Genomic DNA, 25,641 nt, shown 5'->3' with positions numbered 1-25,641 from the left:
CAGCAACTAAACCATGTTTTTGATGACTTTCACCTGAGTAAAGCTAATTATTCAATTCATATTTATCAAACCAATCATTAGGAAAAGGCAAGTAGAGTGCCTGGGGTTTTCCCCAGGAAGAATTAACATTATCTGTGTATTCAATGAATGCTGGGCAAACACCAATATTTCTGTTTGTCCTGGATCTGTTCTCCTAGATACAGAATCCTGACATCATACACCTGTGGATGAGGGGGTTTGGGGTTGTTTCCCTCCCCCCACTCCCTTTGAACTCTTTGCCTTTCTCATTGAGAACACACCAGGAATGGCACCTACCTCCAGACAGAGCAGCTTTAATTAATCAGTCCCTTCTGAGTGGTGTCCTGTCTGCACGGAGGCTCAGGCAGATGAACAAAGGCCTGTTGGTAATAGAGGTGTAATAATATGTGTCTTTATTTCCAAGTAATATTACAGTATTTAAACCACACATATGGTTGATAAAATATCTAATAAAACTGCTCACAGGTTTTCCATTGTTAATTCAATTTAATTTTCCTTTTATTTTTAAAAATTTATGTAGGATTTACTGAAATGGGATCTCTGACACGAATGTGACTGGCTGGTGATCTTTTCCAGGTTAAATCACACTCCTTCAGGAGCAGTTTCTGATCCACTACATCTCACGCCTCTGTTTTCTGGGTAAGCATGGGATTATTTAGGTTGGAAAGGACCTTTAAGATCAAGCCAAACCTTTTGCCCTGCACTTCCCAGGCCACCACTAAACCATGTCCTTAAGAGTCACATCCACAGGTCTCTGAACATCCCCAGGGATGGATCCTCCACCCCTTCCCTGAGCAGCCTATTCCAACGCTTGGGAACCTGAAGAAATTTTTCCTAGTATCCAATTTAAGCCTCTCCAGGGGCTACTTGAGGCCATTTCCTCAATCAAGATGATTTTATAAATACATGGAGTTCTTTTAAGTTCTTTAGAACAACACTTTATCAATCAGGATATTATTTAACCACAAAAAAATTACTTTTTGTGGTTTTCAACACTCTTTATAGTTGTGATTAAATTTTCTTTGGGTTTTTTTTTCTGTGCAGAAATGATGACCATTATGAAAGATGAATTAGAAAATGGATATATCATCCTGGCTATATTGTATAATTGTTACAGAGAAAATTTACTACCATTGATTTGCACAATTGTTCTTAAATTGATGACAGCTGCCCAAATTAGCCAGTACTTTTGCTTAACCTGTGGTTTGTATACACAGAAATTAAAATCTTTCAAAACTTCATTTTTAAAAATCACACATGAAAATTCATTACCTAATAGAACGGCAGCAGGAGGTTTATTCAGAATTTCCTGACATGTTTTCTTCCATTTTCTCTTCCCAATGATGGGAAAAGCCAAGGCTGTACAAAATAATTAAACAAATAAATTGAACATAAAGGTAGGCATAAATATATGTGTGTGTGTATATATATATATGTGTGTGTTCCTAGAAAAGCTCTCTGGATTTTCCTTAACTGCAGCAAGAGGGAGCTTGCAAGCCTGAAACACAGGCTGTAACAGAACCTGAGTGGTAACAATTGCTGATGGACCTTTCCTTTGTCAAACTCAAATATTTTCCTTCAGCTTTGTGGTTTTGTAAGTTCTGCTTGCACTAAGCTCCACAATACATTTGAAGGCTATTTAAAGCAATATTTGTCTCACCGTGTCATATTTATGCGCTGCTGATGTATTTTCACATACTTTTGAGGGCGAATCCAATTGCTAATATTGTTTTCTGCTCGCTGGAATACATTTTTAGACTGAATGTGCCATTTCGAGCTACCAAGTGCTGTGCTTCCATGAATAATTGAGCTCCTATGAATTCAGAATGACTTTACAGAACCAGTTTGAGATTAGCACTCCAGAGATTTAAAAATTTGTTCCAGGGTTGACACTGCTACCTGCAGGTTCACCACATGGAGCAGCATGTTCCTATGCACATTCTCTGCAGTGCTGTTACCTCTAAAACATCAGGGCTTTGAGATTTTTTCCTCATTTGTGTTTACTTCCTCTGTGACCTTCCTGAACTGCTAGATTAACCGTTTAAACAGTTTAATCGGCAATTTTTAAAGCAGAAATGGAGATTAACCGTTTAAACAGTTTAATTAGCAGTTTTTAAAGCAGAAATAGTGTGAGAACACACAGGTCCCGTCAATCCCAGGTGAACTGACGCGAACAATTCGCCCTGGGGCGGCACCAGCACCGCCAGGGCCCCACACGACGCGGCCCCACAGGGGGGCCCTGGCGGGACCCGCCTCAGGGGGACCTGAGGGCCGCCGGGCCGGCCGCCTTCCCCGCACCCCCATCAGCCTCCAGCCTAACCCGCACGGCTCTCCGGGGCTGCTGAGGAGCCGGGGCACGATGCCGGTGCCGGGACAGTGCCTGCGGGTGAGGAGCCGGGCCGCGGTGCCGGTGCCGGGACGGCGCCCGCAGCCGCTCCTCCCTCACGCGGTCTCCTGGCGCCGCGAAGCGCCGGGGGAGCCGCGGATCCGCGCCGCAAGGGGGCGCCGTGTGCCGCCCATCGACTCCGCCCCGCTCCGCGCGCTCCTTCGGCCCCGCGGCTCCGAGCGCTGGCGGCGGGTTCGGGATCCCCCACGGCCGCCCGGAGTCTGTCCATGCCCGGCACGGCAGCCGCTCAGCCGCTCCGCCGCTCCGAGTTCCCCCACGCCCCCCACCTCCGCACCCCGGCAGGCGCTGGGCTGCGCCCCGCCCCGTCAGCTGACTGCCGGGGGCGCGCCCGCGCTGGGTCACGCCGCGCTCGCCGCCCCCTCCCCTGCGCTCCGCTCCCCTCCCAGCCGGCGGCCGCGGCTGAGGGGCCGCCTACGCCATGGTGCTGGAATCCGTGGTGGCGGATCTGCTAAACCGCTTCCTGGGCGACTATGTGGAGAACCTGAACAAGTCTCAGCTCAAGCTGGGCATATGGGGGGGTAAGGAGCCCCTTCCCTCTGCCGCTCCCGGGCCGCCGGAGTCACTGGGGATAGGGTCTCGCTGGCCGCGGTTACCCTGTGAGGGGTGTGTGGGCCGTGCGAGAACCGACCCCTCTGAGGGGCGGGCGCTGGGTTGGCGGCCCCCTGTGAGCAGAAGGCGAGTTCCGGGGCCGCGGCCCTCCGAGACGGACGGACGGAGGGACGGAGTGTCGGTGTGTGGCCGCACAGTCCCCGCTCCCTTGGAGCAGCGTCGCTCCTTGTGTGCCCGTGGTCCCTGGCGCCCCTTCCCTGGCGTCGGTCTGTGGGGCGGGGGCAGGGGCGCACGGCGCTGGCCTCGGAGCGCTTCGAGGGAGGAAACCAGCGATAAACCCCCCGTTTTTTCTCCTATCCCTTCTCTCGGGTGCTGGGTGGAAGCACGATGGTGCTGTTGTGTCTGTGGGCGGGCTCATGGCGCAGTGCCCCGGGTGGCGGGAGCGCGGGGTGCCGGGGCAGCTGATGGGGTGCTTGGGCAGCCGTGTATTCCAGTTATCGGTGTAAATTAAACTGGGGTGCTTGGGCAGCCGTGTATTTCAGTTATCGGTGTAAATAACGCGTGTTAAACAGCCAGGATAGCGCGGGTGCCTGGAGTAGCTGTTCTCGGTGAATGTATCACAACATTTCCGTTCGCTGCGCTGTAGTTGTGTAGAAAACCGGCTGAAGTGCTGCCTAGGGAAGCTGGCTGGTTTAGGTGCCTTCCCTAGGTAGGTCATCACCTTATTTTTGCTCATCATGGTTGTACGTATTTTAGCATTTATGCGGTATTAATACCTATACTTCAAATGGAATATAGCTCTAAGGAATCTGACATGAAAGCACTAAGAGGTGTATTATATGGGCTTTCCTCGGGTATAATTCTGTGCCAGTATTTCATTTAGAAATCCTATTACGTTGTTTGTTTCAGGAAAAGTTAATGTGTTTGTGAAAGTAGGCATGTGTTTTTGTGGCTCTGTGATTCATGATTTTTCTTTGATGTGAAATCATGAAAAACAAGATACCATTTTCCAAGTCTACCCTACATTCTTAGAAGTGCAGTTGTCATTCACACTGAGTAATAAGAAAGGCTTCCTAATCTTGTGGGTGTATTTAGTAGAGTAGAAACATGTTGACGTCTAAGTTGGTGATGTTTTTATCATCTCTTCCAACTGAAATATTTTCTATAACCAATGTTTAGTGGCTCTTACAAATTACATGTTTATTGTGCTATTCTGTAATGGAATAAGGTTTTCAGGTTTTATTTATAAGTACTTGGTAGGATTGTGGTTGTGTTCTTTTTTCCAACATAAGTAATACTTGAAATAATTCTGTACTTCTCCCTTTCTTCTAAACAGGTAATGTGGCACTTGACAATTTACAAATCAAGGAGAATGCATTGGTAAGTATCCTAAAAACTTCAAATTGCTTTTATGGGTCTGAAGACTGAGGCTTAGGATAAAATGTTGCTCACTGTAGTCTCACAAACGGATGAGTTCTTTTTGACTGGTATAGGAAGTAAGTTCTTGGTTAACTCCTTCTAATTTTGCTCATTTTACTGGAACAGAGAAAGAAAAGCTGTGGTTGAAAAACAAGAAGTAACTTGCATTAAGTTCCCATACTCTTGTCTGGAAAAACAAATGCCTTGGCTAATTTTCATGTTTTTAATTTGGCTAATGAACATCTCTACTACTGGGAGAATCTTACTCCAAAATTTAATGTGTTTCAACTTTACTAAAGAGAACTGTTACTCTTCTGTGCATTGAAAACACATTGGGTCTTTATATGACCTGATCACTGACTTCTCTTTGTTATTTGAAAGTTTCATAATTTGCTTGTCCATTTCATCCATTCCTCATGGCTTTGTGGTACTTCAAATCTCTTGCTACAAATATCTTCATGTCTAGTAGATAGGAAAGGAAAGAAGTGTTACTTTGTACCCACCTTTCCTTCTTGTGGGGATGGATTCAGATTGCAGCAGTGCTGATGTAGAAAAATGCAGAGTCATGTATGTGAGTGACCAGAGCTGAGAGTGAGCTAAGACCAAATTGAGAACATAAAGTAAGGGGTGGTTCTGACAGCCTTAAAATTTCAGTGTGTTGGATTTCCATGCAAAAGTTATTATCAGAAGGTCAGTATTGAACACCACTTTTAGAGAAGTAGCCTACTCTTGAAAAAGAAGGGATCAAAGGAATATGATATGGTCCAGTTCTTCTTTTTTCCTCTAGTTTGCCTGTCTGCTGCTGTCTTGTTTTCCTTCTAAGATTTTCCAGTAGAAAAGAAGTAGCTTTTAATTTATGTATGTAAATAAAGTACTTTGCAAATATAATTTAAATAGATTTGATTTTTACTACTTCTGTTTAATACTTTATTTTTGTCATTTACAGAGTGAACTGGATGTACCTTTTAGAATAAAAGTTGGTCAGATAGGTAAGTTTTGGTTCCAACACAACAATTGCAGTGGAAATTTTAATATAGGCTGCAAGGTCAGTCTTGCCCCTGAATTTCTTTTATCAAGCTTTCTTAAGTGTAATTATACTCACTGTTGAAACTGGCATAGAAATTCAACTTGACTGCCATTGATGGTATCTGGCAAACCCTGTTTGTGTAACTTCACAGATTGATGTGAAAAACACATCTGAGAGGTTCTTCCTGGAGACAAGAATGATTGAGGGAGCTGTTTAGTGTAGACAGAGAAACTGACAAATATGCCAAAGGTTTTGGAACTCTTAGATTTTTTTTTTTTTTTGTAAACTTCTTTCCCTGGTAATCATCATTGGTTTTTCACATGAAACATTTTTAGGAGATTTATATATGTGTCGTATTTTTTCTTCTCCTTCCTGGTAAAATCATATTCATCCCAGTGAATTGAACTTCAGTCATGATCTCAGGTTTTGATTTGAAGTATTCTGACTCAGACTGTGACTTTATGCTTAAAATCATGGCTTATGTTTCCTGTGTATGTATTTTATCACTTCAAGGGCTTTATAAAATGTTCATGTCCGTGTGGTTTCTCCTAACCTTCTAAGGTGTTTAGGATATCAAGATAGAGGACCAGTGCTCTTTAATGCTGGAGGTGTTCTTTGGACCAAGCACAGAACTGAGTGAGATGTTTGTTTTGATGTAACTGTATCTGCTTTGTTTAGATAAACTTACTCTGAAGATTCCTTGGAAGAATCTCTATGGGGAGGCAGTTGTTGCAACTCTAGAAGGCTTGTATCTTCTGATAGTTCCTGGAGCAAGTATGTCAACTTCTCAGCAACAGTTAAATAATGGAAGAGAAAAATATCCAAGGGTACCATGTAAATGAGTCTAGAATAGCAAGTAGTTCATGTGAGCCACCATTTTTACATTCTGCTCCTCAGGGAAGTTTCTACACATATGCTGGCAATTTAGTAGAAGGGTGGGAGAAAACAGCACTTGTTGCTTTTATGGAGATCCTTGGTTGTATCCATTACAAGTTCAATTCAACAGCCAAGTTTCCTCTAAAAGGTGCTTATCCTGAAACCAATTTTGTGGCATGGTTTAGATCTTTAGCTGTTTATCTGCTGCTAAATGATAACAGTCAAAGTAGTAATTCCATTTGTACTGTGTGGAGGGAGAGGGAAGAGGGTCAAAGAACTTTATTAGTTTTCTCTGAAATCAGAACCTCTGGTGTGATGAGAAAACTTGCAGGTTCCTGGGGCATGAAATATATGTATAGAAGAACTTGAAAAATCTGTCTTATATTGCACAGACCACTCTTAGGAGTGGGAATTTCCATGGAAAATTTCTTCCTGTGAAATAGTGCATAATTATGTAAAACCAGCAGTTTTGGAGGCTGCCTGCAGTGTTCAGCAATGAAAAAAGAATAGCTTTTCCCTCAAACAAGGTGTTTTGCAACATGATGTTGTATATGGTGTGCATTGCTTGACAATGCATTTATATAACTTGAGATTTAGGATTAATGCTCTCCCAACTTGGCTTACAGGTGTTAAATATGATGCAGAGAAGGAAGAAAAATACTTGCAGGATAATAAACAAAAGGAACTGGCAAGGATTGAGGAAGCCTTGCAGAAAGCAGCAGAAAAAGGTACTGAGTTAATAATGCAAATCTCCATTGGAATTTGAGGACTTAAGCTGTGCTGTGAAAGAAAATTCCTGGTTTCTAATTGACTTAACAAATTTTGTTTTTTCAAGCATCTAGCTAATCTTACTACAGTGCTTTGAAATGTCTTTTTACTCTAAAGCTTGAAAGAAATGTTATTTGTTTGTTTACCATTCATTTCTCCAGTCAGCTTCCCTGGGAAATGGGAATTTATTCATCTGGTATGTCTTTTATTTTTTTTTCCCTTGGTGCTTTAGGGGAACAGGACCATACAGAACCATAGAAAGTACATTCTGTGAGGGTAATGTTACCTTGCTTTAGCACCATAATAATAGATAGATGTTTAACTGTGTGGTTTAGAGGTGCAGGTAGGGTATTCTTTGATGAAAGGAACCTTTAAGGGGAAAGGTAAGGCTTTTAAACTTTTGCTGCAATGATAATGCTTTTGTTCCAGTTTCTGCTGTGCTTTTATGATGCACTGAGTTTGGACTGGTTTGGTAAATGAGACTCAAATGAGTGAGCAGGAAATAATTTATGACACAACAGAACAACTGATTATGAACAGGAACCTTTAGGAACCTTAAACTTTTGCTCTAGATCATAAAAAGTGTTAAGCTCTCAATTAAGTCCTGTTAACTTGTTTGGTGGTGGTGATTTTTTTTTTGCTTATATTGTCATAACCCATACCTTTAATAGAATTATGGTATCAGTTGGGCTTGTTTGGACAGAAACCAAATTCAGAACCAGTGACAGGTAACTACTGTGTTGGAGGAAAAAGTTGGGGGAAAAAAAAAAACTTATCACTGAAGGTTTGTCTGAATTGAGACCTATTTGTTGGCTTGTGTAATGCTTCTAAAGATGCATTTCTGTGATACTTGTAATGCTGCAACTCATGGAAAAGTTACTGGGAAAGAGATGATGCTTTCAACACTTGGAAAAAAGATAGTTTGGGTGTCATCTCTTTGCTCACTTAATTCTCCAGTTGTGGGATAGTCTGTGGCCTTTCTCCTGCTCTGCTGGTTTGAGAGGGACATGTGCAGTTTCCTTCAAATGGCAATCTGACAATCTGGCTGCAATGAAGAAAGGAGCTTTGCTTTATTTCTTGTCTTTAATATGCCAGAAAATGTGTGAGGGCTAAGTGAATGAATTTTGCAGCCAATCAATTCCCTTGATACTGGGGGGAAGGAATGTTGGTAGAGGTTTAACCTCAGTTATGTAGCACATGGAGCCTGTACAGCAGCAGTGCTTCAGCCAATGCTCTTTGCACCAGTGGCAATAGCATGAAAGGAAAGAGAGATGAAAGGGTAAGATGAGCTTAACCTAATGAGTGCTGCTTGAGGAATTCCAGTTCTGTAGCTTTATGTATTTAAGAATGAGTCTGTGTGCCTCTGGCAGTTTTCTTTCTCAAGAAAAACTTACTGCATCCAGTGTTTGTAATGCTTTTGAAAAAAATCATCATGGAAAAATGATGCTTTAGTAGCTAAGCTGGTTATATAAAGAATGGGAGTTAGATTTAGTCATGTTTTGCAGTTTTAAACTTTAAGCCTTGACAAGGAAAAGCAAGAGGATCATTTAAATTGGATTATTTTCTACTCTAACTTGAGAAGTTCTGTTATCCTGTGATCATATTTCAGTGGTAGCCATTTGTGTTTGTGGTGCTGTACTAGAATATTGTAATCAAGAGGACTTTAGTAAGTCCTGCATGAGCAGATCCTTTGCTTTTGCTAGATATAGAAATCTTGGAGCCCATGTTGCCCTACTGAACCATTAAATTCTAAGAAATTCAGCTCTCTCTCTAGGCTTTTAAGAGCATGCAATAGCTGCTGGAAAGCTAGGAAATATCTTGAACAGAGAGTTGTCAGGGTTCATGAATTCTCAGTTGTATTTTCTTTTCTGATTAATGCTTGGTTTATGGTAACATGTTTGGAATCTTGATTCAGTCCTTAGATTTAAGAGTATAAATAGGCCTAGAGATAATATTTTGAGATGCTATTCAAATACTGAGCCAAATGGTCATGGCACTGTGTTGGTAAGGATGTGTGAGGGGGAAGTGGAAACTGCTGACACAAGCTGATGAAACTATTTTCTTTTTCTAAGCTGTTACAATCTATCAGACCTCATACATGGACACCAGAGGCTGCAGGTCTTTTGCTGGTTACAAGAAAAAGTGTCAATTGCATGATTTCCCTATGTAGGTAATCACTGAAAGTAGATATTCTGAAGTGAATTGGGCTGTCAGGTACTGTAATGGAAATACTGCTGTGTCATACAGATTTGGTGAACTTAATATGAAATCATGAGTTGATTTCCTTCTTTTAAACCAAATGCATTTCTTTGGTTATTTGCTGCCGTTGGACCAAGGCGCCCATTCACAAGATTCCTTGTATGGGTTGGAGAGTCTGGTTTACAAGGACGCCAAGCCTGGTGGGTATGCATGGTTAGTCACATTTTATACATGCATGATGAACAGGCAGTTGAGGTTTTTAAATTCCCCCCTCTCCAAAGCAGCCAAAGGTAGAAGTGAAAAAACAATACTTGTTTGGTGAACATCCACACATTGGTGGTTCTAGAAATAAGATTTTAATGAATATGGATTCAAGTGGAATCTTGAAATGACTTAGTCCCCTTTTTAATTGAGTGGCTGTTTCAGAAGATTAGGAGACCACTTAGATTTCTATCAGTCATGTTGAGCTCAAGAATGTTACAAAATGCTGACAATATTCTACTATGATTTTACAACACCATCTTTAGCTGTTTGGAGAGTAATTACCCTTACTTAATGTGTCTGGGCTTAAGATAAAGGAAGTCCAGGCTGTCTTGAACAAAATGAACTCTAGCAGGTTGAAGGCATTAGCATGCTTTCCCCTGCTTCTCTTTATTTGCATTGCTCTCAAGTTAGCCAAGGAAGCAGCTTCCCTTGAAGTTCAGGGGAACTTTTGTTTTTTGTACATGCTTTATTTTTAACTTCTGAAACCTGATTTTCAGAAATTTACACTTGGCCAAAGTTTCTTGCTTGAGCTGTTGTCTGAGCACAGGTTTAAAGTGAGCTTAAAAACATATATTTAGTGTAGGAATGTGCCCAGTTTCTCCATAGTAATGGATGTGGCTGAAGAAGTGGAATATCCTGTTTCCTTAGTTTTTCCATACATGGGACTGAAAGCCCGAGACCTGCAAATTCAATAGTAAGTGAGGGAAGCTGTCATTTTAAAGTAACCTTGATAAAGGATTACTTGTAGTGCTAAAAGGAACTATGCAAAATAAAATGTTTCTATTTGTCTAGTTTTTCCTTTTTATTATTTATGTTGTGACCACCTTACCTGCAAGACAGGTTGAAATCTTGGCAGGCAACAATTTCCCTCCTTTGTTTGGACAGGCTTGCAAATGACATCAAGGTGTTCCCCATGGTTAGGTTAGGTACACTGTTAAACTTACTTCCTTCTTGCTTTGTGGGATACACCCTTCCCATGCTCCAACCCCATAAAGATAAGCACAAGCAGCACTATTGCTGAATTATTTTTGCTGGGATGGCCAGAGGAGGAAAAGAAACAGTGCAGTTCACCAAACTGGTTTTCTTCAGAATTGTGGAGAAGCATGAGCATCATTTAAATAATGAAATGGTTGTGATTGTGTGGGTTGTAAAATGTGTGTTAATAATGGAATTTCATTTCATGTACAGCTTTTAGAATCATCATTTTTGTATGTCTTTTTTGTGGTTACTGGATTTGTTCTTTTAGAGTTGATTATCACGAGAATCCTGTTGAAAAGTGCTCTTTGGGTTTCCACATACATCTGTATCTTAACTTGAAAATTATGTCCTTGCATGGTGGAAGCCTCTTCTAGATGTATATTTTATGCTATGTGAAGTAGCTGATTGTTTGCTTACCACAGCTGCAATTCCTGAAAAGCTTTTAATGTCACCTTCTAAGCCATTATGCTTTAAGACAGGCTAAACCTTCTTCCATATTTTCTTATGCTTTCTCACATTTCTGCTTTACTAACTTGAATTTTATCCTTTTTCCAAAAAATTGCTTGCATTACAAAAGGACGTAAGCGTAAAAAGTACAAAAAGCATTTTAAGAGACCCTTTAGAGGTCGTGATCACTCAAAAGGTGGGTAACAGTTATGGCTTTTAACTTTAAGGCTTCTTTTTGCTTTCTGTTTGGATTAATTTTTAACAGCCTTGGCTGTCTATCCAGTGAGATCTTTTCCTCCTGTTTGAAAGAGAGGTTATAAATTGGAGAGAGCTCTTTCTGCTGTTCATGTTCTCTGGAGCCATGAGGCTGAAGAGAGTCCTTGTTTCTCTTTACCTGGATAGGTGTGCTTGTTCCTTTAATTTGAGCTATCTGTAGTATTTGCAGCAGAACTGTAAACTAGTGGCATTTCACAGTGACTGTTGGAAAAACTGCTTGTGCAACTTAACACTTGTTTGTCTGATTTTTGTAAGATTCCAATAATAGGTAAAGAAAACCTGAAACTGCTGCTATAGCAGTAAACAGTCTTTTTTATCACCTTTTAGCTCTGTTCCAAATAACTGGTGTAGTGCTATGACATATTTAAACAGGAATGAAGTTGATGTTGTTCCCCAAGAGGATAATCACTGTCTACAAACACCAAAGGATGCAGGATTGAGCATTAGCATGTGTCCAAGAATTGCCATGTCCCATGTGGTTGTGTTGTGGATTTGGTCTTGGAGGAAGCTGCAGCTGTACACAGACTTGCAGTTAGAGAGAAAACCTTGTGGGGACACCAAGCTTTGCAAGGTGTCACACACATTGCTGCTGGTAGCTGCATGTGGCTGCAAAAATGTTCATGGGTTCCTTGCACTTGGAGATCATGAAGCTTAGATAAGCACTTCTGCCTTTTTTTTTTTAGTCAGTTAATTGGAGGAAATGTGTGTGGCATATAAAAGTGATACAATGTTTCTGTTTTTTCTGAGTTCCTGACTAATTTTTTGATTGAAATCTAATGCTCTTTTGACTGAAACTGTTATATCATGTTCAGTAGTGAAGTCTTCATTTTTAAGCAGATTTCCTGAACCTCTGAAAGATTTTAAAAAAAATTCTCATTTTTTAAGCAGTATGTACAAAGTTAGATACCTGCTTTGCTCACCATGCATTGCATATGTAAAATGTTAGAAATAGTTGAAGTAAGCTGAGTGAAAACCTCTAGTCCTTATTTTTCTCTATAGCCATGACTATTTCTTCAACTTGAGCCATCTGTAGCATTTCCAGCAAAAATGTATGAGCTTGGTAGGCTGATCAGTGGCATTTGCTGGAATTGCCATGTTGTAGGGAGGGTACTGAATGCAGCAGTGCAGGCTGTAAAGGCAGCTAGAGGAAAAGCAGCTCACTGATCCAGCCATACTTCAGGTGAAATGCTGAAACACAGCCTGAGATGGTAGAGCCATATCACCAGAGTGAAATAATGAGGGATTGTAAATATTACTCCTTGCATGTGTTATTCCAGGGTATTTTGTGTTAAAGTACTCTGTCTTACTAATTTGCTTCTTGAAACCCCTCACTGAGGTACTTTTAAGACAGAACCTTTTACCTTAGAAGGAGTATATTAATCCAGAACTTGCTGTGTGCCAAACTGTTTTGACTGAAATTTAGACAGGTACTTTCGTGTGTTTAAGTTATGCATGGGCAGCTAATATCACATCTTCAGAATACAGATGTGCAGAAAAGGAAAAAAAAAAAAAATGTAATCTAAATAAGTGAAAACTGTAGTGTTAATTTAGAAGAAATATTACATTTACATTGATGTAGTTGTTGGTGTTTCAGGATGCAATTATTACACTAAATAATGACTTTTTAAAAATTATTCTTCTAGACAAACCAAAGGAAGAGAAGAAGGATACTTTCTTAGAAAAGCTTGCAACTCAAGTTATAAAAAATGTGCAAGTCAAAATCACAGGCATTCATGTTAAATACGAAGATGATGTAAGTAACTGGGACATATTATCTTCATTTTAAATTGGACTTCAATGCATTTCTGATTCTGTTGTCCATAGAGAAACTGTATTTGCCACCTTGAAAAAGTTGCTGTGGTTTCTTCTGCAGCACTTCAAATAAGTTGCCCCAGATATGACTGAATGCCAGAAATATGGATATGGGGAACAGATGTTCTCTTTACCCTTGTCCAGTGCTGCCTTGCTCACTGAATGTGGGCAGTGTCTGTTCTCACACATTGCTGCATGCAGTGGATGCAGAGTTTTTCAGTGTCCTGGGCAGAGTCCAGAAGGGCAGAAGCTGAAGGGTTTACAGATGGGTCTGAAGGCAAACTGTTAAAAACACTTAACTGATAAACAATAATGTTTGTTTATATGAACCAAACTGGAATTACTAGTTTTACCTTCCTGTAGTAAAATAATTAAGTGGTTTGTTATGAAACGATTGAGTTTAAAAGAAAAGCACTGGATAAGAGGGTATTTCTCAAACCTTTCTTTGGGACTGTTTTCAGAGACACTAAAGTTAAAGAAGTGCATATCATAAAGTGATATAGATGACTGAGATGTGGTACTCTAATTTTAATTTTTTTTCCTGTATGATGATGTTAGAATCCAAAAGAAAATTTTCAGTTTGAATTGAAGTCCTAAGTCTATACACTACAGCCATATTAATTTGGCCTATCTGAGTGGGTTCCAGTAATGTTTCAGTTGGATTAACTAAGCAAAGGAAGTTGCTCAGAACAGTTCAGGATTTCAGTCAACTTTAAAGGCTACATTTGTCTGCAGCAAGAGAAATAAATACCTTTTACTTTTCTATTTTTGTAGATCACAGACCCACAGTGCCCAATTTCCTTGGGAATGACGTTGGGGGAGCTGAGTTTACTGGTAATGTGTGTGTGACTGCCTGTTCTTGTGTGTTGTTTGCTTGTTTTGGAGTAGCAGAAAGGAAAAGAAGCATAATAAGGAGATACAGAGACAGTGTGCATACAGCTGGAACTGAAGACAGTCTTTTATTCATGCAGATAGGCAGTATGAGCAAGCAGAAGGGAAGAGGATTGAGGAACATAACACTTTCTGAGAGTTGGTGATTTGTTCTAGTGATCTGAGTGACCTTTGAAACTGGGCAGGTTATATCCAGGCATAGTAAATGAGGGCAAACATTGCATCATGGTGATCAAGAGTTTGGTGTTTTGCCAGGAATTTTGAGAAATGGGGAGTGAAAATTTCAGCTTACCTCTCTTTGCCTTAGCTGTTAGGCATTTTATGGGTAGGATGAGGAGTTGAATATCAAAGTATGAAAGTAAACTGACAGATTTTTGTATGTTATCTTGATGTGTGTGTATGCAGAAAAACTGGATGCATTTGTTGCTTGGAAGCATAGGATAAACCCACAAATATGTTAGCTAAGATGCACAAAATTGCTTTTATCACTTTGAACTTTTAGACAACAAACGAGAACTGGACACCTTCCATTCTGAATGAAGCTGCAAAAATAATATACAAGGTAATGTATTGTGGTTTTTTCTCCTACACAAGTGAAGAAAGCAAGTGATCTTGAAGACTAGTAAACCTGGGACTCTAAATGAAGTTGGAAAATAGCTTACTTTTTGAATTCTCCTGTTTTTCTTTATTTTTGATGTAGTTTTAGCACAAGTAGAGCACAAATGACTGTTTTTTATGCAAGGCATAAAGTTAAACAAACTCCATTGTTTAAGTAGTTTATGTTGAATGTGAATGCCCCTTGTTCACTGCACTATACAGCAAGCCTGAGTGGAAGCTGTGATTTCAAACATGTTGTCAAATTACCATTTCCTAATCTAATTTGAATTCCTAGTGTAATTGGGATTCTGGGAGCTAAGCAGTTTCTCTGTTCTCCCTGCCCACCTCCTGAACCATCCCCAAGCCTGTGCAGAAAGGAGTACACAGAGATCTAAGGAATTATAGGAACAATCTAAGAAGGGTTTAATAGTCTTGGCTTCTTCATTACGCCAAGTACCAGTTTTGTGCACCCTTGCCCTTGTAATCCAGGGTCATGTTTAACAGATGTGCATGAATGTGTGCTTAAAGTACTTGCAATTCAATTATCATTTCAAAATAGTATTGTCAGATTAAATACATCTCAATCCTAATGGTTCATTTGCTGTCTCATCTGCTTTCATATGTTTTCTATTTTCACAAATGGAAAGCTGTATTTGTAGGATGGGTTGAATACAGAGTATGCAGTTTGTTGCATGTTTTCTTTCCTGTGCAGCTTTTGTGCCTGGACAGCCTCAGTGCTTATTGGAACATACACAGCAAAATGTATTATCATGGCTCCCGTGAACAAATACTGGTAATGTAGAAGAAAATGCATTAATTACTATATTGTCTGCCTCTTGTAGTATTCAAAACTACACCACGCTGATTTCTACCCCACTCCTCACGCTTATGGTCACTGTATTCAGGGTCATTTGTTAATCCATTGCACTATTGTTAATTATTTTGTGAACCTCATTTGTTATCAACCCCTATAGGGTGATATGATATATTTTTCACCATTGTGTTTATAAAGGTGCTCTATGTGCCCTTGTACAGTACTACTACTTACCCTTTTTCTTTTGTGCTCATCTTTATGGATACCTTTATTTTTGTTTTATTTTGTCCTTAACAAATAATGTACTTAACCCAAGTTAATGTACTTAACTTGGGTTAACATCAAAGATGGAATCAAAACTGTGCAGTGCTTAAAACCATCCAGCTGTCTAAGAACAGCCAAGTTCATTTGGCATTGCCTGTCTGTGCATGTTTTCCTTTTTTTCTCTCTGAATCTCAGTCTGAAGTGAAAACACAAATTCATACACAGCTTGAATTGACAACTGCAAAAGTCTGCAAAGTACACGTGAACTTAAGTTGGTCTGCTCAAAGTTTTGATAACTCTAAACAAGTAATGCTCTTCAGCAACTGTTAGAATCATATCCCTTTGCAGGACCAGCTGAAAAAAGGAATTCCCTGTCATGGTCACCAGCCTGAAGACTACCAGTACAGTAAGTGAGCTAGGAATGAGTGAATCTAAACTGTTCTGAGCATGTTGGTGTACAACAGCCTGATCTGATCCTGCAGGCATGGCCATACTATCTTCCTTTTAGAAAAACCATAATGTGATAGGACATATTAGGGCTTGTATGCTTTTTGACTATTACAGGACTATCTTAATTGTCATTGGTAATAATTGCATCCTGATTCTGGTGGGACTTGAGCATGCATGTTATCTGTTGATGTGCTTGATCTGTTCCTTGTTATATTTAAGTAAAAAATCAATCTTTTTTTTTTTTTTTTAATCTTCAAGTTTTCAGACCAGTGTCAGCCTCTGCAAGACTCTATATCAACCCATATGCAGAAGTAGAACTGAAAACTCCTAAGGTTGATTGTAATGTAGAAGTACAGAGAATTGTCATTGAATTCACTAAGCCACAGGCAAGTGGGTTTGGTATTTATCACACATTTCAGTTTTGATGAACTGTAGTGTTTTTTCACTGGAACACATTCTTAGGGATTTGTGTGCTTATATGCCTGTAGGATTTCTAAACTGTTTAGCAGTACCTGTGGGAGAAGTGTAGGATCTTTTCCCCCTCTGTGTAACAATCACTTCCTGGTGATTCTTGTGCTCTGACACTCTTACCTGTGGACCCACCTGATCTGTATTCAGCCCTTCCAGCAGCATTCTTTTCACCTAGAGAATGCAATCATGAGTAGCCCTTACCTTGTTAAATTACAATCCAGTTAGAACTGCAGAGATGCCAAAGTACAAGCAAGGGTGGGAATGAATGGAGTGTGCTGGCTTTGGCAACAAAGCCTGCTGAAGTATCAAGAAAGTAATTTAGATGGTTCCCCAGAAATTTTGTATTCTCATTTATTGAGACATAACTTGCAGTTAGTTGGCTAAAGAGCTTTTTAGCTCTTACTCATGTCTAAATGTATATATATAGAGTTCAGAGCTGTGTCAGTAAGGTGCACCAATGTAAATGCAGCTTTAAAATGAGGGCAACTGCATTGACAAACAGAAAAGTTGGTTTGAGAAAGCCTGGGAGGTTGTGCTGAGCAGGCTGGTAAAACTACAAACTGTTGTTCTTGGAGGGAAGCAGGGCTTCAAAGTGGTGTTCTTTGAGAAGAATGGGTGCAGTCAGTCCACTTTCAGGTACTAATGAAAATGAATCAACTTAAATTTCTGTGTAGTTTGAGAAATGTGAGGGCCATGCAATTGGAGCCTGCAAACAAAACCTGAGCCTTGCTAAGAAACTTTTTCCTGTGTTTAGTACCTCAGCATGATAGACCTGCTGGAGTCCATAGATTACATGGTTCGCAATGCACCCTACAGAAGATTTAGGCCAAATGTACCTCTCCATAAAAATGCCAAGGAATGGTAAGCTGTGTACATTCATGCATTCTCTGGGAGTCTTCTCCAGTCTCTTCATTCTCCTTTGTGATTAAAAGTACTTTTAAAACTACTCACATGCTGATATAACTTCCACAGAGCTTTGCTTAGCCATTAGATTCAAGTGATAAAAGATCGAGTTGATGAAAATCTCACTTGCTAAGCTGAAGTCCCCAAAATTTGAACAAAATGCCAATGCTCTCACTAGAGGTTAAAATGTAATTTTAGAAAGGCTAAAGAAAAAGCTTGGCAAATGTTATACAAGGGAAACGTGTGTCAGCTGTAGATTTGAACTGATACGCTTTTTGTTGGCTTTTTTCAAAGTACTAACTGATGCTGATTATCAGAGTGCTTAAGTTCACTTAGTGCTGTAACAGCCCAAATTTGCAAATGTGCAGAAGTCAATAATGAAGGTTTGTAGCTCTTCACTCATTAAATGTAAGCCCTCTGTATTCAGGGTCTGCATGAAAAATGAAAAAACATTTGTCAAAAGTGATGTTGAGAACATTGAAAGTTTTATAAGCCAAGTTACTCAAATCACAAGTGGTGAGCAAAGTGTTTGCATACTAATAAACTACCTCTGCAACCTGTAAGTTGTAATGCACAAATGAAATGGGAAGTTGTTCACAAAGATGAAATTCTTATAGGTGGAAATATGCAGGTAACAGTGTTCTGGAAGTTCACATCAGAAGGCGTACTCGAATGTGGTCATGGAGTAACATAAAACAGCACAGGCAGCTTCTGAAGAGTTACAAAAATGTGTACAAGAACAAGCTCACACAGAGCAAACTGTCAGAAGAAACACAGAAGCAAATCCAGGTATGAGTCTTCTCTCTTTGGAGGAATTATGTTTTAGTCCCTCTATGAAATAATTCTTTAGATATAATTGAGAGTAATCCAGGTTGATGGTTTTACAAGAGCAAAAGAGGTCTGTGAAAATACCTTCTTAATCTGAAGTTCTGTGTAACCCCTATTGTGGAAAACAAAATAAAATACTAGTCAAGTGCCATTAAAAGCAATCTGTATTTGGCTGAGGATTAGGGAGCATGGATACTTTTAATGAAGAGCAAGAGTAATCTAGTTAAGAAAAAAAACTGGACTGCCTAACATCGATTTTAACTTCTAGTGAACTTTGCAACTGGAGGTGGGATATACCTGTGATAGAAGTGAGCAGAGCTAGAAATCAATTGGAATGTAAATATGAAGGAGCTGGTAGAAAATTTACAGTGGAGAGCCTTTCCTAAATGTGTTTTATTTGCAAATAATTTGATAATGCATTTTTGTAGGACCTAGAAAGAAAACTTGACGTCTTCAATACAATCTTAGCAAGGCAACAAGCACAAGTTGAGGTAAGGAGTCATTTCTGTTCAGTAATATTGCAGCACTTCAAATAGGATGGTTTTGTCATGATAGTATTTTTAAAAACATTGTGCTGATGTGTATGATAGGTAGGTTGGAAGATAAGTTTCCTATCTTTCCAGGACATGAATAAAGTGATTTCCAAGCTGGAAACCAGTTCAAAAACAAGTTCAAAAGTTTTGAATGGTGCAGGATTGGTCCTCAGGTTTGTTACTACTAGGTTAAGAAATCTACTGGATTTAGGAATGTAAATGCTTTTTGTACTCTCTTAAATACTGTCTTTTTGTATGGTTCCTACCTTTCTGTAGTCTAAATGCTGGTGAAATGTGTAGAACAAACTGCCTAAAGTAAAAATAAGGCATGCTTGTGTCTGTGCATGCACAGATACACAGACACATGTCCCTTACCTTGGTCCACTTTTTGGCTTTATCTGGTGAGTGAAAGATCTCTTAATTCCTTGTGGTGTGGTGTTGCTGTCCCTCAGTTAAATGCATGTTCAACATGCACACATACATGGATTATTTACAGAAAAATAGTAATACAATAATTTATGTATTTTGTCCAATTTGTTTTAATTTTTGGTTTGTAGACAATAAGATCAGGACAAAAGCTACTGAAGAAGAAGAGCACTGAAGCAGAAAAGAAAAGTGGAGGATGGTTTAGTGGTTTCTGGGGTAAAAGAGAATCTAAGATTAAAGAAGATGAAGAACCACTCGTGCCTGAAAGTAAGTGTAGATTGTAGTGCACTAGGGAGATTTTACATCTTCTTATACATTAAAAAGAATACAGTATTTTTACTTCCTACTATACAGGAGAGAGTATGGCATAAGCAGTGCATTTCATGGCACCTCTTACTGAATATTGAACTGGCAAATAAGGCATTCTTCCAAATTGTCCATAAGCTTTTCAGAACCTTGGTGAGGAGAAAAATATCTCACTTACAGCTATAGTGATAATTGGCAAAAATTGGAATACTCTGTTTCTGGTGATTTTGCTGTCTGGATCCAAAGTTTGATCTACTAAAATTCCTGAAATCTGTTTTCATCATGAGGGGCTATGGATCCTTTTGTAATAAAAATTATATTGATTTCTGTACCACCATGCATGAAGACTGTTGTGTGAATTATTTTGCAATCTGGAATTTAGTTCAGTATGAAGAATCAATGGAATGCATCACCACAGCTGAAGTAGTAGGAGGCAAATGTAAACAAAAGGGGTAATGGTTATTTACTAAGGTGCAAATTGTGTGGGTTTTTGGTTTTTAGCTCTTGATGAACTTATGACCCCAGAGGAGAAAGCTAAACTTTATACTGCTATTGGATATAGTGACAGCTCCCATCACCTTTCATTACCAAAGCAGGTAAGCAACCTATGGGATGGTTTAAAAAAAACAAACCACACAACAAATTCAAGATGCCTTCAGCTCTCTCATTACCCTAAAGAAATGTGAAGGCTTCAAATTCAGGTAGGAAATATTATTTGATCCTTCTGAAGCTGCTGATTTATGTAGTAATAAAATGGTACATATATTGGGAAGTCAGAACCCTCTTTTGGGAAAGCCAAGACTTGACATTTAGCAGTAAGAACAATAAAGGCATACAAGGTGTGTCTTCTGAAATGTAGTTATTTAATGGAATTACAATGATTTTGGTTGATGTACTGAGTCCTCTACTGAATGTAGTTTAGCTCTGCTTGCCTCAGGGTTTAAAAAAATTTCCTTAATGCTGAAAAGAGTGAAACTATATTTGCTCTGCCCTAGTTGAATTACACTGTTTTATGTTAAAGAAATGACTGGTAAACATTGAATAAAGTAAAGAATCTGTACTTTTCTTTCTGCATAGAGATGAGTTTCTAATCTTAGTTGTCTGGAAAAACTTAGACACATTTTAGTTTAAAATGAGGTGTTCTGATTTTTTTTCTTATTGAGATGATTAATTTCAGTTTTCTCTATTTTTCTCACTAGTATGTTGCCCATGTTGTGACACTGAAGCTGTTAAGCACTTCTCTTACAATTAAAGAAGACAAGAATGTGGCAGAAACTCTAAAAGTGCAGATGATTGATCTGAGCACCAAAATATCACAGCGCCCAGGAGCACAAGCCATTAAGTAATTGGATTGGTGTTTTCTTTTTGTAGAACCATCTCTGCCCCTCCTCACCCCACTCCCCAGCTTCTTAACTTTTCTTGGGTAGTACATTGCCTTGTAAATTTGTTGGCATTCTGTAATTGTACTCTGTTGTAAATAATATAATTTGGTGAATGATATGGAATGGGAGGAAGAAGGGAATGCTGTCTGCTGGTTTTCACGAACAATGGCAACCTTGTTCCTGAATATAAGTGTTGAAGTGCTGAATATGACTTTTGGAAAGTGATAGCTAAGCCATGTGAAATGGTGTGGCCAGCACACTCCAGCCAAGCTAGTGAATGTGTTACTCACTGCCTAAGAAATGACAAATTATGTGATGTAGGTGGAAGATCAGCCTGAGCATAAGATACTGAGACCTTCCCGTGTTTTAGGAGAGGGCACATCAGAAATATTGGATTATTGGATTACACAGTCAATGAATAAGATTCCCATGTCTGGAAAATGAATCTGTGCACTTTTTGCTTTCATTTGCAGTTCCTTCAGTTCAGGCTTCATACATAAGATCACCAGCTCAGCCACTGACAATTGAAATATTTCTGCTGAAAACTATTCTGGGGAATTTTCAAGGTGCAGCTTGAATGCTGCACAGAAACTAAGAGCTTTGGCATTATTTTACATAAATACATAACATAAAATTTAGTTGTCAAGACTGAAGCAGTAGAACAGATAGTCTTATAAGTTTTATGTTTCTGAAAAAAATGGAGTTCAGTTATTTCAACAGAGCCAGGAATATTACACTGATTGTGGCCAAATATGTTGCCTTGCAAAGTCAGGGATTTTAATGGTGGAGATGCAGGACCTGAAAATCAGTTTCTTATGTAACAAGTACTTGTAAGGATGAATGAAGTTGGTGTGGTTTGGTGGTGTTCAGTGGCTTTCTTCAAAGGTGTTTTCCTCCAGGCTCCACTTAACACTGCTGTCAGGGCAGTTCTCAGTACAGAATTCCCATTTGCACCAAAAGAGGTCTGTGACTGCTTTTTACATCCATACACACTAGTAAACATTCCTACACTTTTTATTTATGTAACATAGATATTCTGCCTTTCTTTTCTCTTGCAACTGATTCTAACCCTTGCCCAATTAAATATTTTTAACTATTCATTTTCTTTAGGGTTGAAGCAAAGCTTGAAAACTGGTATGTGACAGGCCTGAGACAAGAAAACATTGTGCCATCTCTTGTGGCTTCCATAGGGGATAGCAAATCTTCTCTGCTTAAGATTGAGTTTGATATTAACCCAGAGGACAGCACAGCTGACCAGAGCCTTACTATTGAATCACAGCCTGTGGAAGTAAAATATGATGCAGTGAGTAGTAACCAAAACTCTCAGGTGTTCCTGGGTCGTCTTTCTCTGCTCTTACTCTCTTTGCTTTGTCCAGATCTGATTTTGAGTTTTTGTTGTGTAATACTATATAATGCTGATTCTTGTCTTTTTTTTTTTTTTTTTTTTTTTTTAAGAGAACAATAAATGCAATGGTAGAATTCTTTCAGACAAGTAAGGGAATGGATCTTGAAAGATTAACAACAGCCACGTTAATGAAACTGGAGGAAATCAAGGAGAGAACTGCTACAGGTAAGATAGTAACAAATCTCAGTGAAGGCAAACCCTTAAATTGTTTCCATGTGATTACCCAAACACTTGGTTTATGTTTTGATTTGTGAGCAAATAGTAGGATTGGGATTTTTCCTTGAGTTGCTGCCCACATTTCAGCTGGGATACAGTTAATTACTTCTCACTTCATTGCTTGGAGATTTAGGGAATGTTTTGTGGGAAGGAGCATTGAGTTTAGTAAGAAATCAGTAGAATGCTATGAAAGTCTTGATTCAAGAGGCTTTATCTTTCAGATAACATCTTTTTATATGCTGACTGTCACAGTTGTTTCACTTGTGAATAGCATTGACATTTCCATGGCCTTTCCTTTTCCTTTAAGGATTAGCTCACATTATTGAAATGAGGAAAGTCCTTGACTTGAAGATTAATCTGAAACCTTCCTACCTGGTGGTTCCACGAACTGGTTTCTACCATGAAAATTCAGATTTGCTGATTCTGGACTTTGGTACATTTCAGGTATATAAATGATGTCTCTTATAACCTCAGGGGAAGCAAATATTCTCTTTTAACATAGCTGTCATCTGGAAGCATCTTCCTTTCGGAAGGCAGGGTGATCATCTGTGGCAACATATTTTTAACTTATATTTCTAACCAAACAGATTTGGGTCAGCAGTTTGATCAGAGTTGCTAGGGTATCTTTGATGTACTCCAACTAGTTAATCCTCCCCAGGAAACATGATCATGTTACAATCATAATTGTAATACCTTGTCATTTAGTATCATTCATTTCTTCAGCAGAATACCTGAACTTTTGTTTCCTTTTTTGTAAAATTATAGCCTTTTATTAATAAAAGAGAAGATAATTTTTCTCTTGAACTTTGAAAATTAATTGTTTATCTAAAATGGAAAGATTGCAGTAATTTAACTTGATTTAATGACTGATTAAATATTTATTCTAGTGATATTCCATAAGTAAAACTATAGATTAGTGAAAAAAGGTTTTTGAATAGCTTGAATTAAGTGGATTGATAGAAGTAACAACAAAAAAAATCTACTTAGCAAGAATAAGTGAAGTGATTTAATCTTTCTCTGTAAGAGTCCAAATGTCAATTATTAACCCCTATAAATCATCTTTTCATCTTCACTAGAATGAATAGCACATGTCTGTTTTAAAGACTTAACTTTTATTTTGTTTTTTATGTGTTTAGCTGAACAGCATAAATCAAGGCAGTAGTGAAGCTTCTAACTTTTCATCTTTAGAGGAGATTATGGACAAAGCTTATGACAAATTTGATGTGAAAATTAAAAATGTGCAACTTCTTTTTGGAAGAACAGGTAACAAAACCACATAGCTGCTGTTTATGCAAAACATTTTCAAAGGCTACATACCTGTAATAAAGAAATATGTTTTTTAAAGAAAAAAAGACAAACTAAAATCAGTAGTTAATGAAAAGATGCGTTATAATATATGTAGGGTGTCAAACTTTGAAAAAATTTGTTAGTTTCTGCTCATTTTTTCTTTGAACCTGTGCATCACTAATGGTAGCAATGAATGTAAATAAAAAGAACTATTATATTTTCCATCATACACAGGAAGTCACTGCTAAAATTTGCCTTAGTTCTTCACTTAAGTTTATGTAATCAAAAGAATGCTAGGTTGCTCTTCTATCTTTTATCTGTCTGTCCATTTGTTTTTCTAGGGGTCAATGTAGATACATCTTTTAGTGTAGAATTGGGTTTAGTGCTGCTGAGGTAGTAGTGTTCACAAATGGGATTAAAAGCTCTTAAAATACTTCATCTAAGTTGTTTTACGTTTCTTAAGCTGGTTTTTTACCCTCCTAGTGATACCATTTGATTACTTTAATGATGCCTGAATTAAAGCAATTAGCAAGGGTTGTTTTTTTAATCTAAATTTACTGGACATTTTCAGGTGAAGACTGGAAGAAGGCTCGTTTTCAACACCCATCAACTTTGCATATTTTGCAGCCTATGGATATCCATGTACAGTTGGCAAAATCAATGGTGGAAAGAGATTCCAGGATGGCAAAGTAATGTATTAATGTTGAAAAGACTCATTTAGAATTACTTTGTACTTAGAGAAAAGAAAGCTGTGTTTTCCCTAAGGGTTCATTTGTAATTTGCACCATGTTCAGTTGTTCATTTGCACTCTGTAATTTGAAGATATTAACTAAGAAACTGAAATAAGTTACTACTGTTGGCAAAATCTTTTTTTTGGGTAGTGATTCTCTGAAACTTTTGCTGGTTACTAACTACTGCTTAAATCCAAGCCCTGTTTTAATGCAGAATCCCTGGCTTCACTGTGATGTGATCTCTGTAGAGGAGTATCCATATTGTTGAGATTTAAATGAAGAATTGGTACTTTTGTGTAGGAGTTTAATCAGTTGTTTTCATTTAAAAAAGGTTTAAAGTGTCAGGAGGACTTCCTTTGGTGCATGTCAGACTCTCTGACCAGAAAATCAAGGCAATCTCTGATCTGATTGATAGCATTCCACTGCCTCAGAAGTCATCTGTGTCAGTTCCAAGCACAAAGGTAAGCTGACTACAGCTAAAAAACTTTAAAAAAAAAACGCCAAAACAAGTAAAAAAACATCATTAGTGTCTTTATTGATTTACCATCAGAACATTCTGGGCTTCCTCAAGCAATGGTGGAGCTTTGTCATTGTTCTGCTGGTTTCAATATAAGTATTGGCAGAGCTGACCTTGCCAAAGAATGCGGGGAAAGCCCTGTGGAACATTCATCATCACTAGAAAATATGAACATACCAAGTTATATAAACTTTAAAATACTGTGTTGGTTATTTTGCTCTTTTCTTTCCCTCCAGGTACCAGCTATTCCCACAATTCCTGTTGTTGGCACAGGGCTGCTTAGTACACCCCAGCTGTTAGCAGAAATGGTGTCAGGTAAGAATCTACAGATGGGTCTTTGTAAAGGTAGCAGCCATAATAGCTAAAATATCAGCTATCAGGGGATAGCTGATATTTTAGCTATTAATATAATACTACTAATAATATTATAGCTGTTATTATTATAGCTGTTATTGATGTTAAAGCATGTAAGGACAACAGAGGTGAGCGGGCTGGGTCATATCTACCCTCAAACACATAAGGAGATTTGATTAAGATGCTGGTGTTACCTCAGATGAAT

General features: G+C 38.7%; 1 protein-coding gene across 3 annotated transcripts in view; it reads left to right on the top strand.

Annotated features, from left to right (window-relative positions):
• Positions 1-2,816: 2,816 nt before the first annotated feature.
• The window catches only part of VPS13C (vacuolar protein sorting 13 homolog C), a 75,842-nt gene continuing 53,017 nt past the window's right edge, over positions 2,817-25,641 (top strand). For all 3 annotated transcript variants that reach the window (XR_009115215.1, XM_058033775.1, XM_058033776.1), the window contains exons 1-26: positions 2,817-2,964; positions 4,332-4,375; positions 5,361-5,403; positions 6,120-6,215; positions 6,944-7,045; positions 9,422-9,484; positions 11,104-11,169; positions 12,893-13,002; positions 13,836-13,895; positions 14,455-14,514; positions 15,262-15,342; positions 15,976-16,033; positions 16,336-16,463; positions 17,303-17,409; positions 18,069-18,240; positions 18,708-18,770; positions 19,370-19,505; positions 20,046-20,140; positions 20,744-20,886; positions 22,037-22,229; positions 22,382-22,496; positions 22,855-22,991; positions 23,684-23,810; positions 24,406-24,523; positions 24,897-25,026; positions 25,319-25,397. Coding sequence is in view for 2 of the 3 variants with exons in the window: in XM_058033775.1 (XP_057889758.1) it covers positions 2,865-2,964; positions 4,332-4,375; positions 5,361-5,403; positions 6,120-6,215; positions 6,944-7,045; positions 9,422-9,484; positions 11,104-11,169; positions 12,893-13,002; positions 13,836-13,895; positions 14,455-14,514; positions 15,262-15,342; positions 15,976-16,033; positions 16,336-16,463; positions 17,303-17,409; positions 18,069-18,240; positions 18,708-18,770; positions 19,370-19,505; positions 20,046-20,140; positions 20,744-20,886; positions 22,037-22,229; positions 22,382-22,496; positions 22,855-22,991; positions 23,684-23,810; positions 24,406-24,523; positions 24,897-25,026; positions 25,319-25,397 (2,626 nt within the window). In the remaining variant the exon portion in view is untranslated. The remainder of the gene's footprint in view (positions 2,965-4,331; positions 4,376-5,360; positions 5,404-6,119; positions 6,216-6,943; positions 7,046-9,421; positions 9,485-11,103; positions 11,170-12,892; positions 13,003-13,835; positions 13,896-14,454; positions 14,515-15,261; positions 15,343-15,975; positions 16,034-16,335; positions 16,464-17,302; positions 17,410-18,068; positions 18,241-18,707; positions 18,771-19,369; positions 19,506-20,045; positions 20,141-20,743; positions 20,887-22,036; positions 22,230-22,381; positions 22,497-22,854; positions 22,992-23,683; positions 23,811-24,405; positions 24,524-24,896; positions 25,027-25,318; positions 25,398-25,641) is intronic.

This window comes from Melospiza georgiana, chromosome 13, assembly GCF_028018845.1.
Source record: "Melospiza georgiana isolate bMelGeo1 chromosome 13, bMelGeo1.pri, whole genome shotgun sequence".
NCBI lineage: Eukaryota > Metazoa > Chordata > Aves > Passeriformes > Passerellidae > Melospiza > Melospiza georgiana.
Note: the sequence above shows the minus strand (reverse complement) of the source record. Positions and strands in the feature narration are given on the sequence as shown.